This window comes from Zalophus californianus, chromosome 6 (genome assembly GCF_009762305.2).
Source record: "Zalophus californianus isolate mZalCal1 chromosome 6, mZalCal1.pri.v2, whole genome shotgun sequence".
Taxonomy (NCBI): domain Eukaryota; kingdom Metazoa; phylum Chordata; class Mammalia; order Carnivora; family Otariidae; genus Zalophus; species Zalophus californianus.
Window position 1 is genome coordinate 104,616,771 of NC_045600.1, and position 25,848 is coordinate 104,642,618.

The 25,848-nt window shown below is 40.0% G+C and overlaps 1 protein-coding gene across 2 annotated transcripts in view; it reads left to right on the forward strand.

Moving 5' to 3' along the window:
* TRIP4 (thyroid hormone receptor interactor 4) overlaps positions 1-25,848 on the forward strand; it is an 84,881-nt gene that overhangs the window by 53,010 nt on the left and 6,023 nt on the right. For both annotated transcript variants that reach the window (XM_027569951.1, XM_027569950.1), the window contains 4 exons: positions 1,863-2,050; positions 7,381-7,505; positions 9,655-9,746; positions 23,410-23,512. In XM_027569951.1, coding sequence (XP_027425752.1) covers positions 1,863-2,050; positions 7,381-7,505; positions 9,655-9,746; positions 23,410-23,512 — 508 coding nt within the window. The remainder of the gene's footprint in view (positions 1-1,862; positions 2,051-7,380; positions 7,506-9,654; positions 9,747-23,409; positions 23,513-25,848) is intronic.

Consider the following 25,848-nt stretch of genomic DNA (forward strand, 5'->3'; position numbering starts at 1 on the left):
GAGAATGCTTCCTTGCCTCTTTGAGCTTCTGGTGGCCCTAGGCATCCCTTGGTTTGTAGCTGCATCATTCTAATGTCTGCCTCCGTCTTCACATGGCCTTATTCCCTGTATGTTTTTGTCTCTATGTGTTCTTCCCTTTTATAAAGGCACCAGTCATTGGATTTGTAGTCCACTCTAACCTAGCATGACCTTATCTCAATTTGATTACATCTGCAAAGACTATTTCCAAATAAGGTCACTTCCACAGGTTCTGGGTAGACATAAATGTTAGGGGGGATACTACTCAACCCAGTACAGTAGTCAACATCTTACCATGAAAGCCTTTATGTCTCATGCTAAGGAGTCTGGTTTTATTCAAAGTAGGCAAAGAGAAGTCATTAAAGAATTTTAGCAGAAGATTGGCATGACTTCCATGCCTGTATAGAGAACAGATTGGAAGGAGGAGTAAGACTGGAAGCAAGGAAATTCCTAAGAAGGTTATTGCAGTAGTTCAGTGGGGAGATAATGAGGGCCCAGGTTAGTGTTGTAACACTAGTAGGGTAGCAGAGAGTTATGTAAAGGCTAAAAATTTAGTCCTGTTAGTAGGGTCTATAATAATATTATTGAAAGATAAGAGATTAATTTAGGAAAGTGGCTGTGGGGACAGAGAAACAGGTAATGTAAACTAGAACTGTAGTAGAGATAAAACAGAGAATGTGGGCCTCAGAATTGTTCAGACACGAACATGTTTACGAAATCAGTTATTTCCCCTGTAAAGGATGAGTCTTTTCTGGGTATTCACAGTTAAGGACTTCTATCTCTGTGTAATATTTATTCTGTTTAGATTTTGGATAGCTATTTATGTTTTTGTCTTCTAAGATTATAAGTTACTTCAAAGAAAGAACTGTGTCTTTTTTGTACTTTATGTGCTTCACATAGTCAAGTATTCAATAAATGTTCATTTTTTTAAGATATGATGCAGTTGATTAGAATCCTAAAACTTTATTACAGAAAGATTATTAGAGATTAATTTAGTCCAACCCCCTCATTTTATAGTTGAGAAAACTGAAACTGTTAGAAGTTAAACAATTGTTTAGAGTCTCTAAACTGCCACTTTTCCCCCCTATAAATTATCAAGTAAAAAGTCAAAAGTTAAGAAAACTAACCCCAAACTTTATCATCTTAATAAAGCCTTTTTTTTTGGAGCCTTCAGTCTTCTTGTTCTGGAAGAAACATTAACCTTTGTCATTTTGTGTGAGAACTACTGCCAGGATGAATCAGTTTGCTCTGTTACCTCTGTCCTCTCTCTTCTCTTTATGTGATGGGAGCCTTGTTTCAGTAGTGCTCCGTCCTGTCTTTTAAGGGACAAGTTCATTTCAGGGTAAGAGAAAACGTCATGCCTCCAGTAGAACTGCTGCCCGTGATGGTATCTGTTTGGTTTTATCATGATGCCACCATGTAACTCTGCCCCTAAGCACATGAAAAATGTGTGGACCAAAATGTTGAACCTTTGTTTGATGGAATTATGTTGGGAAATTGTCCAGAATCCAGTATGGATCATTAATAAATATAAAGTGGGAATAATTGCAGACCTTGTACTTGGTCTACTAGTTGTATTGTTGCCGGAATTAGGAAGCTGTGTATGGAGATTTCAACATTCTGATTATCTTTTAAGATGGGACTTTGTTATCATACCCACAACTCCTACTAAATTTATACCTACTACCTTTTTTGGCCTTGTTTCAGATAAAGATGGGATAAACTTTAAGGAAACTGTGCCCAGTATGATTTCTTCATTATAAGCATTCATCTCATTTTGTATATCTACCCCAGGTTCTTTCCTTGTCAGACAGAACTGTATGTTTGGTTTCTTTTTTGTGTAGTGGATAGACCAGACAGGTGCAGCCTCACAGAAGAAGGCTTTCCATTCAGCAGGATCGGAACTAGAATTCAACTCCTATCGGCACCAGCTGCGAATCCAGGACCAAGAATTTCAGGAAGGCTTTGATGGTGGCTGGTGCCTCTCTATGCATCAGCCCTGGGCTTCTCTGCTTGTCAGAGGAATCAAAAGGTAAGGATGGAAATGAATCTTGGCAGTGGAAGATTTTACAGTGACATAAACTTGATTTAGAATTATGAATTGGGGAGGTGCCTGTGTGGCTCAGTTGGTTAAGCATTTGACTCTTGATTTCGGCTCAGGTCATGATCTCAGGGTTATGAGATTGAGCCCCACGTTGGGCTCTGTGCTGGGCATGGAGCCTGCTTAAGATTCTCTATCCCCCCGAACCTTTCTATCTCTCTCTAAAAAAAAGAAATATATGGATTAGAGTTAATTTTCCCCAATCTAGTGATGATTTATAATACTCTTCACATAGAACTTTCAGCAGTATATTCATGTTACTGATTTGGTAGTAGTGTTTTTATTGAATAGCTTAAAAAAAACCTGAGGTTAGAAAAACTAAGGATCCTAGTCATAACAAAGAATAGAATACCAGTTTTTCATCTTTGCAAGAAAGTCTTTTTTTTTTTTTTAAGATTTTTTTTATTTGTCGAAGAGAGAGAGCACAATTAGGGGGAGTGGCAGGCAGAGGGAGAAGCAGACTCCCTGCTGAGCAAGGACCCAGATGTGGGACTGGATCCCAGGACCCTGGGATCATGACCCAAGTTGAAGGCAGACACTTAACCGACTGAGCCACCCAGGCATCCCTGGAAGAAAGTCTTGACAAGACTTGGCTTTGCCTTTGTAATATAGCACTCAGCAACATTAATTTTTTTGATCCTATTTGAAATTCAAAGTTTTTATACCTATTTATTGATATTTTTTAATACATCAGCCCAACTGGGGTTTTGTTTTTCTATCATATATCTACTAATCAGAGTAACCATATCAAGAAACTATTTTACCACAAATTCCTTTTCTACAAAAAGTACGGGATTTAGTAAGAGTTAAGTAGAAGTATTACAGAGTTGAGTCATTGTACCTATTCATAATGGTCAGAACTTACTATTCTGTGGTTTCATGTTTCTTCTCAATTCAATTTTAAAAAATAGTTTTTATGGAGTGCCTCGCTGGCTCATTTGGTAGAACATGTGACTCTTGATCTTGGGATTGTAAGTTTGAGCCCACGTTGGGTATAGAGATTACTTAAAATTAAAATCTTTAAAAAAATAAAATAAAAAATAGGTTTTTCTCTGCTTTTATAGATATAAATAGAAAATTGGAAAATATAGTCAAACAGCTAGAAAAAGATCACGTATAATCCCACCACTTAGGAACAGCTACTGTTAGGGGTGCTGGGTCGCTCAGTCAGTTGAGCATCTGCCTTTGGTTCTGGCCGTGATCCCAGGGTCCTGGGATCAAGCCCGATGTCCCCATGTCGGGCTCTCTGCTCAGAGGGGAGCCTGCTTCTCCCTCTCCCTCTGCCTGCCACTCCCCCTGCTTGTGCTCTCTCTCTGTGTCAAATAAATAAATCTTCTAAAAAAAAGAAAGAAAAAGAAACAGCTACTGTTAGCATTTTAGAGGGTTTACTTATATTTTTTTACTGTGCAAATTGTTATATAGTGAGATCATAATATATATTGTGCTTTACTTCTTTCACTTTATCATTACAACGTATTCATTTTTCCTTTTTCCCCAGTTTTATTGAAATGTAATTAACATACATTATATTAGTTTAAGGTGTACAATATAATGATTTGATATGTAAGTATATATTTTTACATGATTGCCTCAGTAAATTTAGTTAACATCCATCACCTCACATAGTTACAAATTTTTTGTTTGTCATGAGAACTTTTTTTTTTTTAAAGATTTTATTTATTTATTTGAGAGAGAGAGAATGTGAGACAGAGCACAAGAGGGAAGAGGGTCAGAGGGAGAAGCAGACTCCCCACTGAGCAGGGAGCCCGATATGGGACTTGATCCCGGGACTCCAGGATCATGACCTGAGCCGAAGGCAATCGCTTAACCAACTGAGCCACCCAGGTGCCCGAGAACTTTTTTTTAAAAAAAGATTTTATTTATTTGGGGGGGAGTGGGGAGAGGGAGAAACAGGATGCTGCAGGGCTTGGGGCTCCATCCCAGGACCCTGGGATCATGACCTGAGCCCAAGGCAGACGCGTATATCACTGAGCCACCCAGGCACCTCTGTCAGGACTTTTAAGATCTACTTTCTTAGTAGCTTTTAAATATAGAATACAGTATTTTTTTTAATTAATTTATTATTTATTTATTAGAGAGAGCACAAGCAAGGGGGAATGGCAGAGGGAGGGGGGGAAGCAGGCTCCCTGCTTGAGCAGGGAGCACAATGTGGGGCTTAATCCCAGGACCTGGGGATCGTGACCTGAGCCAAAGGCAGATGCTTAACCGACTGAGCCACCCAGGTGCCCCTATACAATACAGTATTGTTAACTGTAGTCACCAGCTGTACATTACTTCCCCAGGACTTATTTATCTTATAACTGAAAGTTTTGACTGTCTTCACCCATTTACCTCTGGCAACCACCAATTTGTTCTCTGTATCTATGAGTTTGTTTTTTTTCAGATTCCACATGTAAGTGAGATCAATACAGTATTTGTCTTTTTCTGTCTGATTTAGCACAATGCCCTCAAGGTCTATCCATGTCTTAAATTAAATGGCTGGATTTCCTTCATTTTTATGGCTGAATAATATTCCATTTCACATATATACCACATTTTCTTTATCCATTCATCCATCAGTGGACATTTGGTTGTTTCCCTGTCTTGGCTGTTGTAAATAATGCTGCAGTGAATGGTGGCATGCAGATATCTTTTTTTTTTTAAGATGTTATTTATTTATTTGACAGAGAGAGAGAGAGTGAGAGCAGGAACACAAGCAGGGGGAGAGGGAGCGGGAGAAGCGGAGCCTAATGTGGGGCTCCATCCCAGAACCCTGGGATCATGACCTGAGCCAAAGGCGGATGCTTAATGACTGAGCCACCCAGGAGCCCCGATATCTTTTTTTTTCTTTCTATTTTGTCTGTTAGAATTTACTATGCCTAGGCAGTGTCCTAAAAGTAATAATACCTTATATTTAAATAGGTTTTAGTTTTAAAAGTTGTAGCTCTATGAAATAGATTAGGCCAGTATTATTACAATCTTGCACAAATGAAGACACTTAGGTAAGCAAAGGTAAAGTAGCATTCTCTGAATTACAAAGCTAGTTTGTAGCAGAGATGGAGCTAGAGTTCAAGTTTTCAGTGTTTTTTCCATTCTTACTGTATAAGCTTCAGTCATTTTTCTTCTGAAAGAAAATTTTTTATTGGCATTTAGGATGAATCATTTCTACTGTGGTGTTTTCATTATTAGCTGTGATTTCCCTCCTTCATTAAAGTGCATTACTGTTTTTCTCCCCTCTTGATGGTCAGGCCTTCTTGCTTTGGCTTGTAATTGTTTTATAGTTCATATGTGTAGTGCCGTTAGTACAAATGCATGTGAATCTGCTTCTGTTTCAGGGCAGCTGGGCCCTCAGATACCTGTTTTTCTCATTCAGTTTTCTACAATTATCTTTTCCACCTTCCAAAGTAGAAAACTAAACAGCTTGCCTTCTTCTGAGAGAATCAGAATGTTTACATTTCTCTCATCCTATTTTGGATCTGTGTTATTCAGATTTTGTTACTGAAAAGAACAGATGAGCAGCATCCAGCCCACAATAACTAATCCCACAGAAATAAAATGGGTGGTTCTGCCACATTTGTGAGACTGTTTTCTCAGTAACCCTTCAGGTTATTTGGTGTAGGGAGAAGAAAGCTAATGAGTCATTCTTCATTTATTGATCACCTATTATGTGCCTGGCACTCTTTCAATTCATCTGTATTGGAAAATGAAGGATATGAGAAATTCCCTGTTTTCCATTATAAGAATAGTGTAATAGGGATATGATCAAGGTACTTATTTCATTTGGTTGGGAACTAAAAGAGGAACATCTTTTTTTTCTTTTTCTTTTATTTTTTATTTGAGTATAGTTGACACAGTGTTAATAGTAGTTTCAGGTGTACAGCTTAGTGATTTGACAAGTTTATACATTATGCTTTGTTCACCACAAGTATGACTACCCTGTGTCCCATTACACTGCTACTACAATATCATTGTATTCCTTATGCTCTGCTTTTTATTCCCATGATTTACTCATTCCATAACTGGAATCCTGTACCTCCCCCTCTCCTTCACTCATTTTGCTCAATTCCCCCTCCCCCAGGAACATCTTTTTGTAATCCTTGGAGAGTAATTAAATTCTCTTGGATTCATTGTTATTCTACTTAAAGATTCTTTCAAACTAGTCAAGTTGTTTAATTATCTACAAAGAACATAATCCTTTATAGAATACTTAGAAAATATAAATGAATGTGGCTACAGTTTAAAGAGTGAAGATGATAAGTATTTTCATTTACTTAAATTCTATTAAGTAATAATCATAAAAGTACTATTCTTAGAGATTTGTGTGTTGGTGAGGATTTTTCTGTTAGGTTAGAGAACAATTAACAAAGCATCCAAGAAAAGGTTAGCCTTTGACTCAAAGAAGAGCAAGGACTTCCTTTTTTGTGGAACAACTTAGATGCCTTGAAAATGTAAGATTTGGGGGGCGCCTGGGTGGCTCAGTTGGTTGAGCAACTGCCTTCAGCTCAGGTCATGATCCCAGAGTCCTGGGATCGAGTCCTGCATCAGGCTACCTGCTCGGCAGGGAGTCTGCTTCTCCCTCTCTACCCCCTCCTGTGCTCTCTCTCTCTCTCTGTCTCAAATAAATAAAATAACATCTTAAAAAAAGAAAAAAGAAAAAAATGTAAGATTTGGGGGCACCGGGGTGGGTCAGTAGGTTAAGCATCTGCCTTCGGCTTAGGTCATGATCCTGGAGTCCCAGGGTTGAGGCCCGCGCCCCCCCCCCCCCCCCGCTCCCCCCTGCCCCCACGCACATCCGGGAGTCTGCTTCTCCCTCTCCCTCTGCCCCTCCCCCCACTTGTGTTCTCTCTTCTCTCTTGCTTGCTCACTCTCAAATAAATAAAATCTCTTAAAAAAAATGTAAGATTTGGGCACACAAACAGGGGGAGCAGAGGCAGAGGGAGAAGCAGACTCCCCACTGAGCAAGGAGCCCGCGGGGGACTTGATCCCAGAACCCTGGGATCATGACCTGGGCAGAAGGCAGACGCTAAACTGTCTGAGCCACCCAGGCGCCAGAATTGTCTTTGTTCTGATATTAGGAAAAGCTAGAGAACAGAGTTCATACTCCAGTGAAGGGTATTGTATGTTTTTCGCACAAAATACCCCTCTTTGTGAGATATCTTCTGTAGATCTCTTGGTTTAACTGGATGATTTGCTGTATTAAATTAGATCCTCTGGGATACAAGAATTTAGATCCTTCCTACTAAATTTGTAATTGTTTCAAGGGTGGAGGGCAGAAGCTGGTACACTCCTCACAGAGGACGACTTTGGATAGCAGCCACAGCCAAAAGACCCTCCCCTCAAGAAGTCTCAGAACTCCAGACTACATATCGTGTTCTTCGTGGGAAAGGTAACAGCCATACATTCTCCCTTCAATATTATTTAATGGAGAGAATTCATTGTTGTTGATGTTCATCTTCTTTCATTTTCTTCTTCCTAGGACTTTTTTTTTCCGGGGCGTGGGACTGGTATGAAAGGGACTTTCATCTTTGTGTATGTTTGTTTAGTAGCAGATCATAGACAGCTGTTCAAAGCATTGATTCATCAACAAATGAAAATAAAAATATCAGTTCCCAACACCAGAAATCGACCAACTAGTTTTAATTTCTTTTTTTTTTTTTTTTAAGTAGGCCCCACACCCAGCATGGAGCCCAATGTGGGGCTTGAACTCACAACCCTGAGATCAAGACCTGAGATAAAGAGTCGGATGCTTATCCGACTTGAGCCAGTTTTAATTTCATCTGAGGAAATTTCCTTCCTTCCTTCCTTCCTTCTTCCTTCCTTCCTTCCTTCCTTCCTTCCTTCCTTCCTTCCTTCCTTCCTTCCTTCCTTCCTTAAATTGTGAGAGCAACATGACTACTATAAACTTTGGGATCTTTAGATTGGGAAGAACAACCACAGTAAGAATTTTTTGGGGGGAGTGACCCAAATAGACATCTGCTGTGGGATTTTGACAGGTCAGAGTTGGTTGACTTAAGCAGTGTATTTTGGGAATCCTCCCAAGCACATAAAGTTTGGATCTAAAAAACCACTTCTGACCCTGAGGTGTTTTGTTTTTCTTCCTCTTACCTAACTCATACAGTTATTTTGAAGGTAGAATGAGAAGATAATTACAGTACTACTTTTAGAAGTTTTTGGGGGTGGGTGCCTGGGTGGCTCAGTTGGTTAAGCGACTGCCTTCGGCTCAGGTCATGATCCTGGGGTCCCGGGATCGAGTCCCGCATCGGGCTCCCTGCTCAGCAGGGAGTCTGCTTCTCCCTCTGACCTTCCTCCATCTCATGCTCTCTCTCTACCATTCTCTCTCTCAATAAATAAATAAAAATCTTTAAAAAAAAAAAAAAAAAAAAAAAAAAAAAGAAGTTTTTGGGGGGCGCCTGGGTGGCTCAGTTGGTTGGGCGACTGCCTTCGGCTCAGGTCATGATCCTGGAGTCCCAGGATCAAGTCCCGCATTGGGCTCCCTGCTCGGCGGGGAGTCTGCTTCTCCCTCTGACCCTCTTCCCTCTCGTGCTCTCTATCTCTCATTCTCTCTCTCTCAAATAAATAAATAAAATCTTAAAAAAAAATAAAAGTTTTTGGGAAACCAAAGTTTTAGGAATCAAAAGTGCATGTTTCCTTAAAAGCACATTTTTGTTTTGACTGATATGACTGGCTTGTTTTAAATTTGTGTTGTCTTTTTTTTTTCTAACTCCCTATGTTCTATCATTCTTACATTTTTTTACTACATTTTTTTGGTTTTAATCTTCACACCTGTAGCTTGTTTCCAGAACCCATCACCACCAAATTCAAGGCTAATCCAGTGGAGTATAGGTAGAATTGATTTGTTTGAAGTTGTAGGGTCCTTGAACTTTGATGGTGTAAGGGTAATTTTTTTTATAGCTTAGGATGTGGATAGTGGACTAAGCCAGCCACTCACTAAATTTTTTGCTAAAATTCAAACAGTTGTGTTAAATAAAAACATTGTTTTTCTGTGTCTACAAATAGATAATAGAGAAAGTGATTTGTTCAGAATTGGAAACAGATTCGTGAGTTTTTTTATTTTTTTTAAAGTTTTTTTTTTTTTTGAGAGAGAGAGAGAGAGTGCACATGAGAGGAGAGAGGGTTAGAGGGAGAAGCAGACTCCCTGCTGAGCAGGGAGCCCAATGCGGGACTCGATCCTGGAACTCCAGGATCATGACCCGAGCCGAAGGCAGTCGCCCAACCAACTGAGCCACCCAGGCGCCCAGATTCGTGAGTTTTTTTAAAGATTTTTTTTTTTTTATTTGAGACAGAGAGAATGAGAGAGAGAGAGAGAGCACATGGGAGGGGGAGGGTCAGAGGGAGAAGCAGACTCCCTGCCGAGCAGGGAGCCTGATGCAGGATTCGATCCAGGGACTCCAGGATCATGACCTAAGCCGAAGGCAGTTGCTTAACCAACTGAGCCACCCAGGCGCCCCAGATTTATGAGTTTCAGGGTCACAAAAAAGGAAATTTATATGATCCTTCTGTTATTCTTGATTCAGATGTGGAATTTCCCAATGACTATCCATCAGGTTGTCTTCTGGGCTGTGTGGACCTCACTGACTGCTTATCCCAGAAGCAGTTTAAGGATCAGGTGAGTAAGGAGTAATTCTCTTGGACACATGCTTGGTTTGCTACCATAGTTGACTTGTAGATCCTTCAACACAGAATATCTTGGAGATAGTAAGGTGTTAGCAACTGAATTTAGACATGTGAGGATAATCTTTCATAGGGAAACACTGGGCAGAAACAGAAAAACTAGTGATGTTTTGGTTTGTGATACATGTACATTTCTGCATGACAAGCTGTTGCCCCAATCAGGCTAATGAGTACAAGGTCCTCATCCTTTCATAAAACGTTGCTGTTTTTGGTAAAGAAACCCTCCATTATCCCTTAAATTATTTCAGTTAGGTGGTGGGAATAATAAGATTTGTTACTATTTTGGAACATTTGGTCCAGGCGAGACAATTCATGATAGGCAAGTATGTTTGAATTCTGATTGCCTGGACTGTGCCATATTTGGGGTATGTGTGTGAGAGAGAGTGTATGCGTATGCACATAGGTAGGTATGTATTTTTATTTATTTTGATCACTGAAGATTGAACTGACATAACTAGAGTTCATTTTTGAACAGCAGAGGGAGCTGAAGGACTTTAGCTTAATTGGAGAACTCCTGAAATTTAGAGCCTTGTTTACACTGAGACCAGCAGAAATCCAAAATGGGAAAGTCTATCCTTGGAGCACGAAGAGTTTTACCTAACAGTATGGTTTTCCTATTCTTTGAACAGTGGCTTTAGGCAACTACTGTGCCTAGGAAAATGTTCTTCAGTTTCATTTTTCTCAGTAAATTGTTTTCCAGATTTATTTGGCTTTCAATACTATTATTACTGTTTATAAAAACTGTCCCTATCTATCTTACTCTCTCTACCCGTTCCTCATAGATTTTAACCAATAGTTAGTATCCCTTTAGTTTTCTGTCTTTCATTTTCTTGTGGGTTGCCTTCTCAGCTCTTCTCTGATTACTTTATGTATATGAGTACGTTGCATGCCTTTTGGCATGAATTTGATCCCTAGCCTTTTGTTCTGCCCTTATTACCTGATCCAAACCTAGGCAAAACCATAGACACGTGGAGGCCGTTTGTTTTCCACACTCTTGTGCCTATGCCTCTATGGGTCTTTCACCCATTTTTCCAGGATCTTCTTTGCTCTCTTTCTCTCCCTTTTTTTTTTTTAGCCTAGAAGTAAAAATTCCATACATTGGCTTTAGCTTTATAGTTTTTTTTTTTTAAGATTTTATTTATTTGAGAGAGAGAGAGCATGCGCACGAGCAGGGGTGGAGGGGCAGAAGGAGAGGGAGAAGCAGGGAGCTGAGCAGGGAGCCCAATGCAGGGCTCAATTCCAAGACCCTGAGATGGTGACCTGAGCTGAAGGCAGACACTTAACCAACCGAACCACCCAGGTGCCCCAGGCTTTATAGTTTTTTTTTTTTTTTTTAAAGATTTTATTTATTTATTTGAGAGAGAGAATGAGAGACAGAGAGCATGAGAGGGAGGAGGGTGAGAGGGAGAAGCAGACTCCCTGCCGAGCAGGGAGCCCGACGCGGGACTCGATCCCGGGACTCCAGGATCATGACCTGAGCCGAAGGCAGTCGCTTAACCAACTGAGCCACCCAGGCGCCCCAGGCTTTATAGTTTTAAAAGACGCTCACAGTCATTAATAGCTTAGTATGACTTAATATGTTATTAATATATTTCCTTCATAGGATATTTGCATTCTAAAAGGGAACTCAGGAGCATCTGGCAGTGTGGGTGGTGGGGTTTGGTGAGGGGCCTTCTTTTATTTTCTTATTTGTCAATCAAGCAGACCACCATCTGATACAAGGTCAAATGATTTCAATCATTAGACAGCCAGTCTTTCTGCTACAGGTTTGTGTAGAGAAGGGTAGGAAACTGTAATCCTAGCCTATGGAGTATAGCAAAGTTTATGGGAATTAGAAATCTAATTAATAAAACAAATCTCTTTGGTCTCTCACAGATATCTCTCTTTCAGGTCAGCATGATACTCCTCTTCAGCTTAGATTCTGTCTTTTATCCTGAGGATGCTGAGGGTAGCACATAGAAACGTAGGAATCCTCCCATATGTTCCCAGCTGGAGGTCCTGGCAACTGTCCCTATGAATTTCCCTAATGTATGACATTAGAATATCCCCAAACACCAGAAGCTAGTAGGCTTCACCAAACAGGAATCCCTTACCCATTTTCCCTATGATCAGCTTTTCTGGGGCTTTTTCTGTGTTTGGGGGTAGCTCAGGAATGTATTCAGAATTGATATTAGACCTATCTGGGGATTATTTATTGGGTAAGGATCTTTAAAAAGTTGTAGCTTTGGTATTTGGCTGCCTTTTAGAAAATGTCTCAAGCATCCTTGGTAATCTCCCTGTCTCTGACCTAGGGTTCTCTGATGTAAGAAATGTGATTACCAAGCCTGTTTTACAAACCTTATTCTCATTTCTGTTAGAATGAGTTGAAAGTTTAGGAGTAATAGCCCCAGACTAGCATTTCCCAAACTATTCCATGCATAAGTGTTCTCTGGAGACATAAAAACAGGGGAGGTGATTCTCTATGGACACATACATTTGGAAAATGTATGTGTATCAAATAAATGTATTTGTTTACTTGCAGACCTTTTCAGAGCCCTTAATATGCTAGTGTGCATTATGACTCTGATACATCTAGTGGATATTACATGTACTGTTGCAAAATCTTTTAGACCATAAAATCCCCTCTCCACCCCATGCACATTACCTACTTACTAACTACAGAACTGGTATCTTGTATACACAGCTTAGAAAGTGCTAGTCTACATATGTTTGGTTTTCTTTTATTCTCATAGGTCATCTCATTGAAGGAGAATCATCCAGCAATCGGTTTCTTGACCTGTGTCTTCTTTCTGCATTTTCACACTCATTTCTCATCACCTAGCTGAATTACATTTTCTTTGAAAACCAGTGTAGATCTAGTAATTTTTTTTTCAACTGAAGCTAATCTCCTATGTGACTTAGACCACATTTTACTTCTCCATCTTGTTCCTAACTTTTTCCTTCCCCAAAGAAACTCAGTAACTTACTTCCTGACCTCACATTCTTGGCCTTTCTTTGATAAGTTAAAATATACTAAGCCCTCACTATTTTTGGTGTAGTGTGATCATTTGGTCTCTTAAAAAAATAAAAAACAGAAAAGGTTTTATTAGGGGTTGTTTAAAATCAAGTACACTATAACTGATTTTTAAAAATATGTGCTGAAAATGCTCTGCCCTGAGCTAAGAACTCCTCTTCCTTTTATCTTCTAAGAGTAGTATGGCTGACATGGCTAATTTGTGCCAGAAAAAAATCCCACTAGACCCTCAGCCCTCCTGAATAATGGCAGGGAATCAACCTAGACAAGGTAGGAATGATACAGAAAAGGCTGTGGGTTCAACTCAAGAGAGAAAGGTAGATGAGAGCCATCTAGTTACAACTTCTCCCATATTCCCCTGGAAGGAGCCCATGCTGTTTGCCAGCATTTTATCTGCCAGCAGCAGATGTAAGCTCTCAAAAACAGCAGGGAGGATGTTGACTGCAACAATGCATCAAGGCTGTGGTTTGTAACCTCAATAGTAAAGCAGTTAAAACTTTTTTTTTTTAACAAAGACATTTTGATTGCCAAATCCATAACCATTAGCAGCTGTGGTTTGAACAGTTCTCTAGACCTAACAAGTTTTCAAACAGAAAGTTGAGTTGGTGGCTTTTGTTTCTACTTGTCTGTGTTGTGTTTGTGCTATTTATATATCTGCCTTCAATAGAGAATCTGATTTGTCTGAAATCTCCAAGGTCATTGATTGTTCTGTTTCTTCTGACTAAATCCATTCCTCTCCTGCCAGCTTACTGACCCTTCAGTCCATTTGATCTTATGGCTTTTATAATAGCCAAGACCCTATCTTTAGAGAACTCTGCTCAAGCAGTTCTGCTGGTGCCTATGTAATTGACATGGGCAAGAGAATTGAAGTCTTCAGTGGGTAAGAGAGTATTACTTGTTCCTTTTCCTGTAAGGGGTATCCAAGCAATACAGATCTTCAGGAAGATTTGTAAAAATCCTGTGTGGAAATCATTAGTTTCTATCACCGTTGTGTTGTCTGTAGGTCTGAGAGATGAGAAATTAGAGAATGAAGGAATAGTCAGTATTCAAACCAGGCATTTGAAAAATGCAGGTCCCCAAATACCCCACATTTTCCTTTTCTTTCTTTTTTTTTTTTTTTAAGTAAGCTCTATACCCAACATGGGGCCTGAACTCACAACCCTGAGATCAAGAGTGTATTATCGGGGTGCCTGGGTGGCTCAGTCGTTAAGCGTCTGCCTTCAGCTCGGGTCATGATCCCAGGGTCCTGGGATTGAGCCCCATGTTGGGCTCCCTGCTCGGTGGGGAGCCTGCTTCTCCCTCTCCCACTCCCCTGCTTGTGTTCCCTCTCTCGCTGTGTCTCTCCCTGTAAAATAAATAAATAAAATCTTTAAAAAAAAAAAAGTGTATTATCTACCGACTAAGCCATCCAGGCACCCTTGCAAATTTTCTTTTAAAATATGTGAAAATGGGGACGCCTGGGTGGCTCATTTGGTTAAACGTCTGCCTTCAGCTCAGGTCATGATCCTAGGGTCCTGGGATCGAGTCCCACATCGGGCTCCCTGCTCAGCGGGGAGCCTGCTTCTCCCTCTACCTGCCATTCCCACTGCTTATGCTCTCTCTCTCTGACAAATAAATAAAACCTTAAAAAAATATATGTGAAAATGTCCTCTCTGTTGTACTGAGAAAACCTGCATATTTATAAACCTAAAAATGTGTATTCCTAAGGGATCATGAGGGCTGTGTCAGAGATCTAACAAAGAGGGGAACTGTGTGTTTGTCACAACTAGCCTAACCCTAGGCAGTTCTTTAAAATCACAGCTCACTTGAGTGAAACAGGGAATGTATTTTCAGAATTCTCATGAAGACTAGAATATTTACTAGAACTTTTAGGTCAGAACAGACTTGTCTTTACAGTTGTTTTATAACCTGAGTGTCAAGTGCCCACATGCTGAGTTGAGGGAAACCATGTATGTTTTTTAATAATCCAGAAAGCATTATACTTTCTCTTGTACTTATCCTGAACAGTTGAGGGAAATACTAACACTTGTCTATGCATTTATGTAAGTTCTTTAATGTTCAGCTTTTCCTCTGAGAATGAACATATAATTCTTTTTTTTTAAAGATAATTTATTTGAGAGAGAGAGAGAAAAGAGAGCACAAGTGGTGGGTGAGGGGCAGAGGGAGAGGGGCAGAGAGAGGGGGAGAAGCAGATTCCCTGCTGAGCAGGGAACCTGACATGGAGCTTGATCCCAGGACCCTGAGATCATGACCTGAGCTGAAGGCAGATACTTAGCTAACTGAGCCACCAAGGTGCCCCTGAAAATGAACATTTAATTCTTAAGATTTTCTTAAGTATTATTATAAATACTTGAGTGCCTACCATAAATCAGACATTGATTTAGACACTAAAAGAAACAGAAAGGTGAATCCCATTGGTTCTGCCCTCAGAATGTTTGAAAGACTACTAGATAAATAAAATATGAATGTAAACAAATACAAAATAAAAAGCAAGATAACTATCTTGAAATGTGGAGTGTCTCTGAGGAATTTAAAGGAAGGAAATAAGAGAATTTTCTTTTAAGATAAATAACTTTAAGTGACCTGTGGTAAGGAAAACCTATACTGTAGCAGTAAAAGAAAGATGTTCTGGGCGCCTGGGTGGCTCAATTGGTTGAGCGACTGCCTTCGGCTCAGGTCATGATCCTGGAGTCCCGGGATCGAGTTCTGCATCGGGCTCCCTGCTCAGCAGTGAGTCTGCTCCCTCGGACCCTCCCCCCTCTCATGCTCTCTCTATCTCATTCTCTCTCTCAAATAAATAAATAAAATCTTTAAAAAAGAAAAAGAAAGGTGTTCTGTAGTATGTAATCACCATACAAAAATCAATTTTTTTTAATATTTAAAAAAACAAATTCTAAGGGTGCCTGACTGGCTTAGTTGGTAGAGCATGCAACTCTTGATCTCAGGGTTGTGAGTTTGAGCCCCACACTGGGTGTAGAGATTACTTAAAATAAAATCTTAAGAAAAAATTTATTCCACATACAGTGTTATGATTTTTTATTTGGATAGTTTAAAATGTTTTAATCTGTTTTGTTCTGAAAGACAAATGTCATTTTATGAAGGAGTATTGTTAATGGTTATAGCACCGGATTGCCTAACAATGATCAACCTTCGTAGGTTAACTGATGTCAAAGGATGCTCTGAGCTCTGCCTCAGAATAGTTGTTCTCAGTTGAGTCAGCCAGCCATTGGGAGACAAATTCTAAAATTGTCAGATCCCTTAAGTCAAGAGGAGGTTTAGTATTCTGAGTTACTCGTCCCAACATCAATGGTTAAGGACCTTACAATGTAGTATCTTTTAATTAAGAGCAATTTTCTTTTAGTTCTCACTAGTTTAAGTTGGAGTGAAAGCCTGCTATATGAAATTTAAGACCAAAAATAACTATCATGTATGGGTGATTCCCATTTAGGTCTTTAAAAGTAAGGGCAGAAAAGCTATGAGGTTAATTTTAGAGAAAATATACATGCTTAGGTTCTCTTGTGTATGGACATTCTAGCTTAGGATTCCAAAGGGCACAGAAAGCCACAGTGGAAACTTAATCGTGAGTAGGATGGGACCAGGAAACCAATGCTATGTAGCTTCAACTAGATCATTTTCCACAAATGGCTCTAAGGCCCTTAAGCTGCATCACTCATCACTTTTTCTTTTCACCTGGAGCAAATATGAACTCTATAGCATTGAGCTGTAAACCCCCCTTCCCCGTCTTTGATCCTGAACACACGATTTGAATTGGGTACTAGTATGTGGGAGTTCAGCTGTCCCACATTGGACCAGCTGGCCTGATCTTTATCCAACTCCAGTCAAATATATGGTAGTCATCTTGTCAAAGCCTCATGATCAATATGTTATTGATGTGAGAAAACTTTTATCCTCCAGTAGAGTGTGGCCTGAGGTACTAGTTGTGTGTCCTGTGAACACCTTGAATTGCTTTGAAGGAAAATGTAAACAACTATTAGAGAACACAGTTGCTTTCAGGATATGTTTCTTTGGATCTGTTGTGCTTGTAGCCTTTTTATCAGACTCATTTCCTTCTCTCTTTCTGGGTATTATCACCTCAATCTTCTTGGAGTTGGTTTTCAGCTAACTAGATTTCAGAGCCTGATTTCATGTCCTATCTAGTTCCCCAAAGTTCAAACGAAAAAACCTATAGCAAATATATGTGCTTTGTCAGTGAGTTCCTTCTTGACAGTTTGCTTTAGTTTTTATTTTATTTTAAAGATTTTATTTATTTATTTGACAGAGAGGGACACAGGGAGAGAGGGAACACAAGCAGGGGGAGTAGGAGAGAGAGGAGCAGGCTTCCCGCTGAGCAGGGAACCCAACGCGGGACTTGGTCCCAGCACCCTGGGATCATGACCTGAGCTGAAGTCATACGCTTAAATGACTGAGCCACCCAGGCTCCCCTGCTTTAATTTTTAGTCCTCTGGAGAGAGATATAAGACTTATAGGTGATCTGGGGATTTGTTGGGAAGAGTGACATTGTTTAGGAGTTACTGATCATTTCAGGACAAGGACTAAATGAATGGAGGCTTACAGAGTTGGTGAAAATGGCCACTTGGCTCTGAATTAGTTGTGATTGCCAAAAAACTACTAAACTTTTTTTTTCCCCCTCTTGAAAATGGCAAAAGAAATGTTTTCTAGATGACTGGTGAACAATTTTCCTCTGGAGAAGAGAAGAAAATGGCAGTTTAGTAGTTAATTACCTGTTATGTTAGACAGCTATGAAACTTATGAGCCATGAAAGAAGAGTAGGCCCAACCCTCCCTCCCACCCCTCAAGGCTGGAAACCAGGTGATAGGAGTCGTGTTTTCCTAGGCAAGAACAGCAGCAACTTCCTGAGGAATCTGTTACTGAATTTGAATGGTTGCTTGAGTTGCTATCTTACAATTCACATTCCCTCATCTGTCTGTTGTGCTATCTCAGTGACCCTTCCTCTAGCATCCTCTCTAAATTGGATATGATATCCAAAGTTTATTCATATTATTAACAAATATGAACCTCCTTTCTCTTAATTTACTTTTCTTTTGTTGTTTGTTTTTTTTTTTAATGTAAGCTCTACACCCATTGTGGGGCTTGAACCCAACCCCGACATCAAGAGTTGCATGCTCTACCTACTGAGCCAGCCAAGCGCCCCTAATTTAGTTTTCTCTCCATCAGCTACATTTTAGTCTTCTGACTCTCAGACCAAAAATCCCTTTCTTGTAAGTCACTGACTTGTTAGTGTTTAATGTGGTCTATAGTGCCCAGGCCCCAGTTGCAGAGTATGCTTTTTCTGGAGGTACTGAAGCTCTGCCAAACTGACTTTGCTTTAATGCATTCTACCCCTTTTCCCAGTGCATGGGCCTTACTTTGCTTTGTTCTTTGCAGACTGTTTTGTTCTTCAGCTCTGTTTCTTGTAAGCCTCCTGAAATTCAGTATAAAAGCTTGGAAAAAGGGATATTCACATAAAACTTGGATTTAGATTAAAAGTTGATTTTAATGTTTATTGTGAGGCACGCACGAATGGTTCCCAGGAACCTCTTGTTGTATAATTTCATTTATCTATCATTTCCCCCATTATTTGACACTTGCTTACTCTGTTAATATATGTCAGTGTAGTTAATATTAAACTTGGTCCACTTGCCAAGACACAAAAGTTCTAATTTAGCTTGAGGGATAACAGATTACAGGGTAGTACCTGCTCTTACCCAGAGTTATAGTCCTAAGACTATAGTTCTAACTATAGTCCTAAGTTCCCAGCGTGTGCATATTTAGCACAGTTAAGATAACCTTAATGCGGGGCACCTGGGTGGCTCAGTCGGTTGAGCATCTGCCTTTAGCTCAGGTCATGATCTCAGAGTCCTGGGATCGAGCCCCACGTCGGGCTCTCTGCTCTGCGGGGAGCCTGCTTCTCCCTCTGCCTGCTGTTCCCCCTGCTTGTGCTCTCTCTCACTCTCGCTCTATCTCAAATAAATAAAATCTTAAAAAAAATACTATTGTCTTTAATCAACAATTAACAAATATGACATATGCGGTGGCATTTAAAAAAAAGATAACCTTAATGTACAAGTTGATAAATTCATTATTCTTTTATTCAACAAATATTTATTGATTGCCTGCTGTGACTCAAGGTGCTGAGGAGTAAACAAAACAGACAAAAATCCTTGCCTTCATGGAGCTTTCATCCTCGTAAAGGGAGGCCAAATTTAAAAATTTAAGGGCGCCTGGCTGACTCAGTTGGTAGAACGTGCAACTCTTTTTTTTTTTTAAGATTTTATTTATTTATTTGAGACAGAGAGCGTGCACATAAGCAGGGGGAGGAGCAGAGGGAGAGGGAGGGGAAAGAATCTCAAGCAGACTCTGTGCTGGGTGTGGGGCTCCATCTTACCACCCTGAGATCATGCATGACCTGAGCCAAAACCAAGAGTTGGATGCTTAAACAACTGAGCCACCCAGGTGCCCTGAGCGTGTGACTCTTGATCTCCAGATTATGAGTTTGAGCCCTACGTTGGGTGTAGAGATTACTTAAAAATAAAATATTTTAAAAATTTAAATAAGTAAATTATATTGTATTAGATGACGGTAAGTGCTGTAGGAAAAAAAAAGGAGAGAGGAGTTGAAAGTACAAATTTTGTGAGGGATTTGTGCTCTGATTTTAAATAGAATAGGGAAGACTTAATGCAAAGTTGACGTTTAAACATTTAAACAAAGTTCTGAAGAAAGAGAGAAGCCATGTGGATATCTGGGTGGTGGCAGGGGTGGGAGCATTCCAGGAAGAGAGAATAGGTGAGTGCAAAGACCCAAGGGCAGGAACAACCTGGAAGCCAATGTGGCTGGAATGGAGTGAAAGTGGGGGTGAAAGTAGTAGGAAAAGGTGTCAGAGAGGAAATAGGGGGCCAGACTGTCCGGGAACCTGAAGGTCATGCTGAGGACTTAGGCTTTTATTCTGACTGAGATGAAAAGCCACTAGAGAGTTTTAAGTAGAGGAGTGACATGATCTGATATATATTTTTAAAATAGTTCTGGCTGCCCTGTTAAAAATAGAAAAGAGAGAGGTTAAGGGCAGAAACAGAACAATTAGGAGATTATTGTGGTAATCCAGGGAAACATGATGGCTTGGACCAGGGAAGTAGCTGTGGAGGTCTGAGGAAGTGGTGAGATATTGGATATCCTTTGAAGGTGGAGTTAACAGGATTTCTTAGTGGGTTGGTTGTGGGGGTTTTGGTCTGAACAACTGGAAGGATGGAATAGCTAGTAGCCTGGCTGTCCATTCATTCATTATTCATTTTAAAGGGGGGGAATGGATAAGAGAGGAGCAGGTTTGGAAATGAATTCAGGATCTCTATTTTTTTAAATTTTATTTGTATTGTGATAAAATATATGTAACATAAAACTTACCATTTTAACTATTTTTAAGTGTACAATTCAGTGGCATTAAGTACATTAACAATGTTGTGCAACCATTGCCATTATCCATCTCCAGAACTTTTTCATCATTTCAAACAGAAATTCTGTACCCATTAAATAATAACTCCTTCTTCCTCCTCCCCGCCAGCCCCTGGTAACCTCTATTTTTTGTCTCTCTGAATTTGCTTATCCTAAGTACCTCATATAGGTACTCATCATGTAATATCTGTCCTTTTGTGTATGGTTTATTTCACTAAATAATTTTTCAAGATTCATCCATGTTGTAGCATGTATCAGAATTTCTGGAATATTTTTAATATTCCACTTTATGTATGTACCGTATTTTGTTCATCTGTCTATTGATGAACATTTGGATTGGGGAAACTATTGGGTGCTATGAACATTGGTAAACAAATATTTGAGTTCCTGCTTTCAGTTTCTTTCAGGGATATACCCGTGAGTGGAATTGCTGGACATTATGGTAATTTTGTAACTCTTTGAAATTACAAAAACCAAACTGTTTTCCACAGCAGCTGTACCATTTTACATCCATACCAGCAATGCATGAGGGTTTTAATTTCTTCACATCATTACCAACACTTGTTATTTTCCATGTTTTTTGGTTTGGTTTGGTTTGGTTTTATTATAGTCATCCCATAAGCATGAACTAGTGCCTCATTGTGGTTTAGATTTGCATTTCCAGGACCTCATTTTTTCCCCAGTTTTATTGAGATATAATTGGCATGTAACGTTGTATTAGTTCAAGATGTACAACAGAATGATTTGATATATGTATATGTTGCAAAATTATTATCTCAATAAATTTAGATAACAGCCATCACCTCTCATAGTTAAAAATTCAGGACCTTTTTTTTCTTAAGATTTTATTTATTTATTAGGGAGAGAGAGAGAAAGCACAAGCAGAGGGAGTGGCAGGCAGAGGGAGAAGCAGGCTCCTTGCTGAGCAGGGAGCCCGATGTGGGACTCGATTCCAGGACCCTGGGATCATGACCTGAGCCAAAGGCAGATGCTTAACCAACTGAGCCACCCAGGGGTCCCAGGACCTTATTTTTTAACTCTGAGACTGAAGAAAATCACTAAAGTTGTAAATATAGAGAGAGAAGAGGTCTGAGGCCTGACCCCTGAAGCACTCCCAACATTTAAAGGATGGGGTGATGAACAGTCGGTAAATAGCAAAACCAAGAAGAGAATGATATCCTGGAAGCCAAGTGAGGAATGTGTTCAAGACGGAGGGAGAGAAGAATTCTGTCAGGTTCTACAAATAGGTCAATTAAGTTGAGAACTGAGCATTGACCATTTGATTTAGCAACATGAAAGTGAACAATGACCTTTAGTTCACCAAGAATAGTTTTGGTGGAGTGATGGGAGTGAAAGCCTATTTATAATGAATTTAAGAAAAAAATAGAGGAATTTGAAGCAGGGAGCATACATAATCTTTTAGTGAATATTGTTGTAAAGAGAATCAGAAATGGGGCAGTTGCTTGAGGAGAATGTGGGATTTGGAGAGATTTTGTTTTATGGCAGACATTACAGAAAGTATGTTTAATGGGATTGATTCAGTAGAGAAGGAACATTTATTGAGGCAGAAAAAAAGAGGAGAGAATGACTGAAATGGCTTGCAGTTTTGGAAAAGCGGAGCTGTGAGGTCCTGGCAGCACTGTCCTCTGCCTCAACATTCTAAGACACAGAGGGGAGAGAGTAGAAAAACTGAAGAGGTGTGGATTGTGACTGTTGCTGTTGTGGCCTCTGTAGAATTTGGTTGAAAGATCTCAATGGCAGCCTCTGGTTTTATTTGTGCCAAAGCACCTCAACCCTAACAGCTGGAACCTACTTTTCTTTGAGTTCTAAAGATCCAGGGGATAAGGAAAGAAGAGCATTTTCCTTCTCATCTTTAGTCTTTTTTTCTCTACTGTGGACATTTTGACCCTGCCTCTGAATATAATTGTGTCTGATACTTGATATTAAGCTATGTTTTATCAAAGTACATGCCACACCTGTCCCACACAGAAAGCCTGCCACACCTATCTCACACACAAAGCCATGGTATGTGGGCAGGACCGAAAGTTGCTAAAAATCCCTTCTGTTTTCTCCACAGCATTACTTACCACCTAGGACACAGTGGTCAAGTGGTCAGTAAAGAAGTTTCAACTATTTATGTTTCCACTAGTTACAAAGAAATTTTAATTTTCTGATTTTACTGAAACCTCCATTTCTACTTTCAAGCCTTAAGTCTTTAGAGGACATATCTTAGCAGGTGAATAAGAATGGAAAATAAGTTTATACCTGTGATGGTAGTTACTAGGAGAAAGGCTCCTTTGGTAATACCATAGCCTGTGAGTCATATTTGTCAAACATGCTAAATGCAAAACATAAAAGATAGGAAATAATGAAACAGCAAATCAGTTGGGCATTGCTAGAGAGCACTTTCTCCCAACCCTCCATTGTGCCTTAAATTGTGATTATGTGGCCAGCCTAGTCTTACTCTAGGTTCTATGTCTGTCTTTGCAGAAGGAATACAAGTCCTAAGTATTCACACAGATTTGTGATGAGAGATCCAAAGGAAGCTTCTAAATAATTTTCAGAATTGCTCTGCCAGTTACCTTTTCACCCTAAGTAAGTCTGGAATGCATCCAGCAAAACAGCTTTTGCATGTTCATACCTTTCAGAATGAATCATCTTCCTTCCTTTTAGTGAAAGAAGGGCTCTGTTGACTATTTCTGGCAGAATTTCCACAAATGTTCTATTTTTCTTAAACCTTCCAGTGTTTCACTCACGTTAACCTGGGGTCCCCAGTGTTCCCAAAGGAGACCTCTGAATCTCCCAATTCTCAGTAATTTATGTTAAAAGAACAGTCTGTCCTGATTCTTCTGGGAAAATATCAGGTATCCTTTTTTAAAGAAGTTGTTCCCATTATAGGAAGTCAGAAATGGCAGGCAATAGAGTTCATAAGACTACGGTGCTAAGGCCTGGGGAAAGGGAAGGTTTGTTTTTGCTTGTTGAGCATAATCCTCTTTACCTGACTGAAATGGAGAGTGCTATCATCAGAATATTGAGGTGAAATCTGGGACATCCTTTGATCTCCCTGAAATTCAAAAATCTGTCCCAACTAGTCTGAACTTGTTATTTTTATATTTCGCAGTATCCAGACATGAGTCAAGAATCTGATTCTCCATTTGTTTTCATCTGCACAAATCCCCAGGAAATGATTGTGAAGTTTCCTATTAAAGGAAATCCAAAAATCTGTAAGTCACAAGCTTTGATGGTCTAATTTTCTTTTTTTTCTTTTTGTCTTGTGTATCACTTGTTTAAAACTTTAAAATCGGTGGGTGCCTGGGTGGCTCAGTTGGTTAAGCGACTGCCTTCGGCTCAGGTCATGATCCTGGGGTCCCGGGATCGAGTCCCGCGTCGGGCTCCCTGCTCAGCAGGGAGTCTGCTTCTCCCTCTGACCTTCCTCCATCTCATGCTCTCTCTCTACTATTCTCTCTCTCTCTCAATAAATAAATAAAAATCTTAAAAAAAAAAAACTTTAAAATCGGGGAGCCTGGGTGGCTCAGTCGTTAAGCGGCTGCCTTCAGCTCAGGTCATGATCCCAGGGTCCTGGGATCGAGCCCTGCATCGGGCTCCCTGCTCGGCAGGAAGCCTGCTTCTCCCTCTCCCACTCCCCCTGCTTGTGTTCCTGCTCTCACTATCTCTCCCTCTCTGTCAAATAAACAAACAAAATCTTTAAAAAAAATAATTAAAAAAAATAATAAAACTTTAAAATCTCTTACCCTGTTCTATGGCATCTCAAGCTTTAGAGGATTAATATAATTATATTTATTGATAACTTTGATGTTAACTATAGCATAGCCTTTCCAAAGTGTACGTTGATCCACAATTATTGGCATGCTAGTGAATCACTCTAAACTTCCATTTAAGACCCCATTACATTTAAAGATTTATTTATTCATTGAGAGAGAGAGAGAGAGATAGCATGCACGAGCAGGGGGAGGGCCACAGGGAGAGAGAAAGAATCCCAAGCAGACTCCCCGCTGAGCACCGGGCCGCAGGACACGGGGCTCCATCTCATGACCCTGAGATGATGACCTGAGTCGAAACCAAGAGTCAGATGCTTAACCACCTGAGCTACCCAGGTGCCCGCAGACCCCATTACATTTAAAATCCTTATTTGTCAGCCAACAGAGTATGCTTTGCTCCACTGCACTGCTCATTAAAGGAAGTAGTAAGCCAACGCCAATGGCAATAATGACATTTATTCATTGTTCCTCAGTATTCAATCCAAAAATAAGACTTAAGTCTGTGTCTATTTTTTAGTGTTTTGGAGGCTCCACTTCCCACTTTTCCTGTGAGTACTGGTTCCTAGAGCTTTGCCCTAGCCCTCTTGCTTTTCATTCTCTTTTTGAAACCTCTTGATTCATTTTTCTGTAACTTTCGCTTTATGTATTTGTGATTATAGACCCTCTGCATATTCACTTCTTAATCACTTTTTGTTGACTTTATTTTTTTCAACTTCCAGCTCTTCTTCACCTCCCACCTTCTCTTCTTCTTTGTAGTCCTACCACAGCCTCTTCTGTTTCAAAGAAATCTCGGGAAACACATAGTGGTGTCCTTTCTGCCTAGCTTATTTTTAAAAACAACCCAACAACCCTCCCATTTGCTCATGTCAGTTACTGTTTTGTGCTTCTGTGGCACTGCTTTACCATTGTGTGAACTGGATGATTTGGGGGCAAGCGTTGTCTTCAGCTTTGCACAACTCTACCTCACCCTGTACCTTAGGGACCAACTAGCCATTTGATAAACCTGTTCTATAGAGAAGTACTTTTCTTTCTTTCTTTTTTTTTTAAAGATTTATTTATTTGACAGAGACACAGTGAGAGAGGAAACACAAGCAGAGGGGGCGGGAGAGGGAGAAGCAGGCTTTCCACTGAGCAGGGAGCCTGATGCGGGGTTCGATCCCAGGACCCTGGGATCACGACCTGAGCCGAAGGCAGACGCTTAACCGACTGAGCCACCCAGGCGCCCCTCTTTTTTTTTTTTTAAAGACTTTATTTGAGAGAGAGAGCACGCGCGAGTGGGGGGGAAGGGCAGAGGGACAAGCGTGCTCTCCGTTCACCGACGACTCTGGGTTGGGTCCCAGGACCCTAAGACCATGATCTGAGCAGAACTTAGATGCTTAACCAACTGAGCCACCCAGGAGGCCCTAGAGAAGTACTTTTCAAACTGTACTGTAAATAAAAATCACCTAGAGAGCTGTTAAAACACCGGTTTCTGGGCCCTCTCCCAAGTGATACTGATTCTGTTGCTCAGCTAACTACACTTTGAGTAATACTGCTTTTGATTACAAAATGCTTGGAGTGTGGATTTAGATTAATGTATATTCATCACAAAATTCAGGCAACCCTCATGATTTATGAGACATATGTTCCTGAGATTCCTACATATCAGAAAATCTGAACATTTTGCCTTTGACTTATATATTTTATTTACAGCTGGTAGCTAAGTGGCCCTGGAAATTTTTTTTCCCTCTCTACTATTTAGGATTTGTTTGTTATTTTTTAAAGATTTTCTTTTTAAGTAA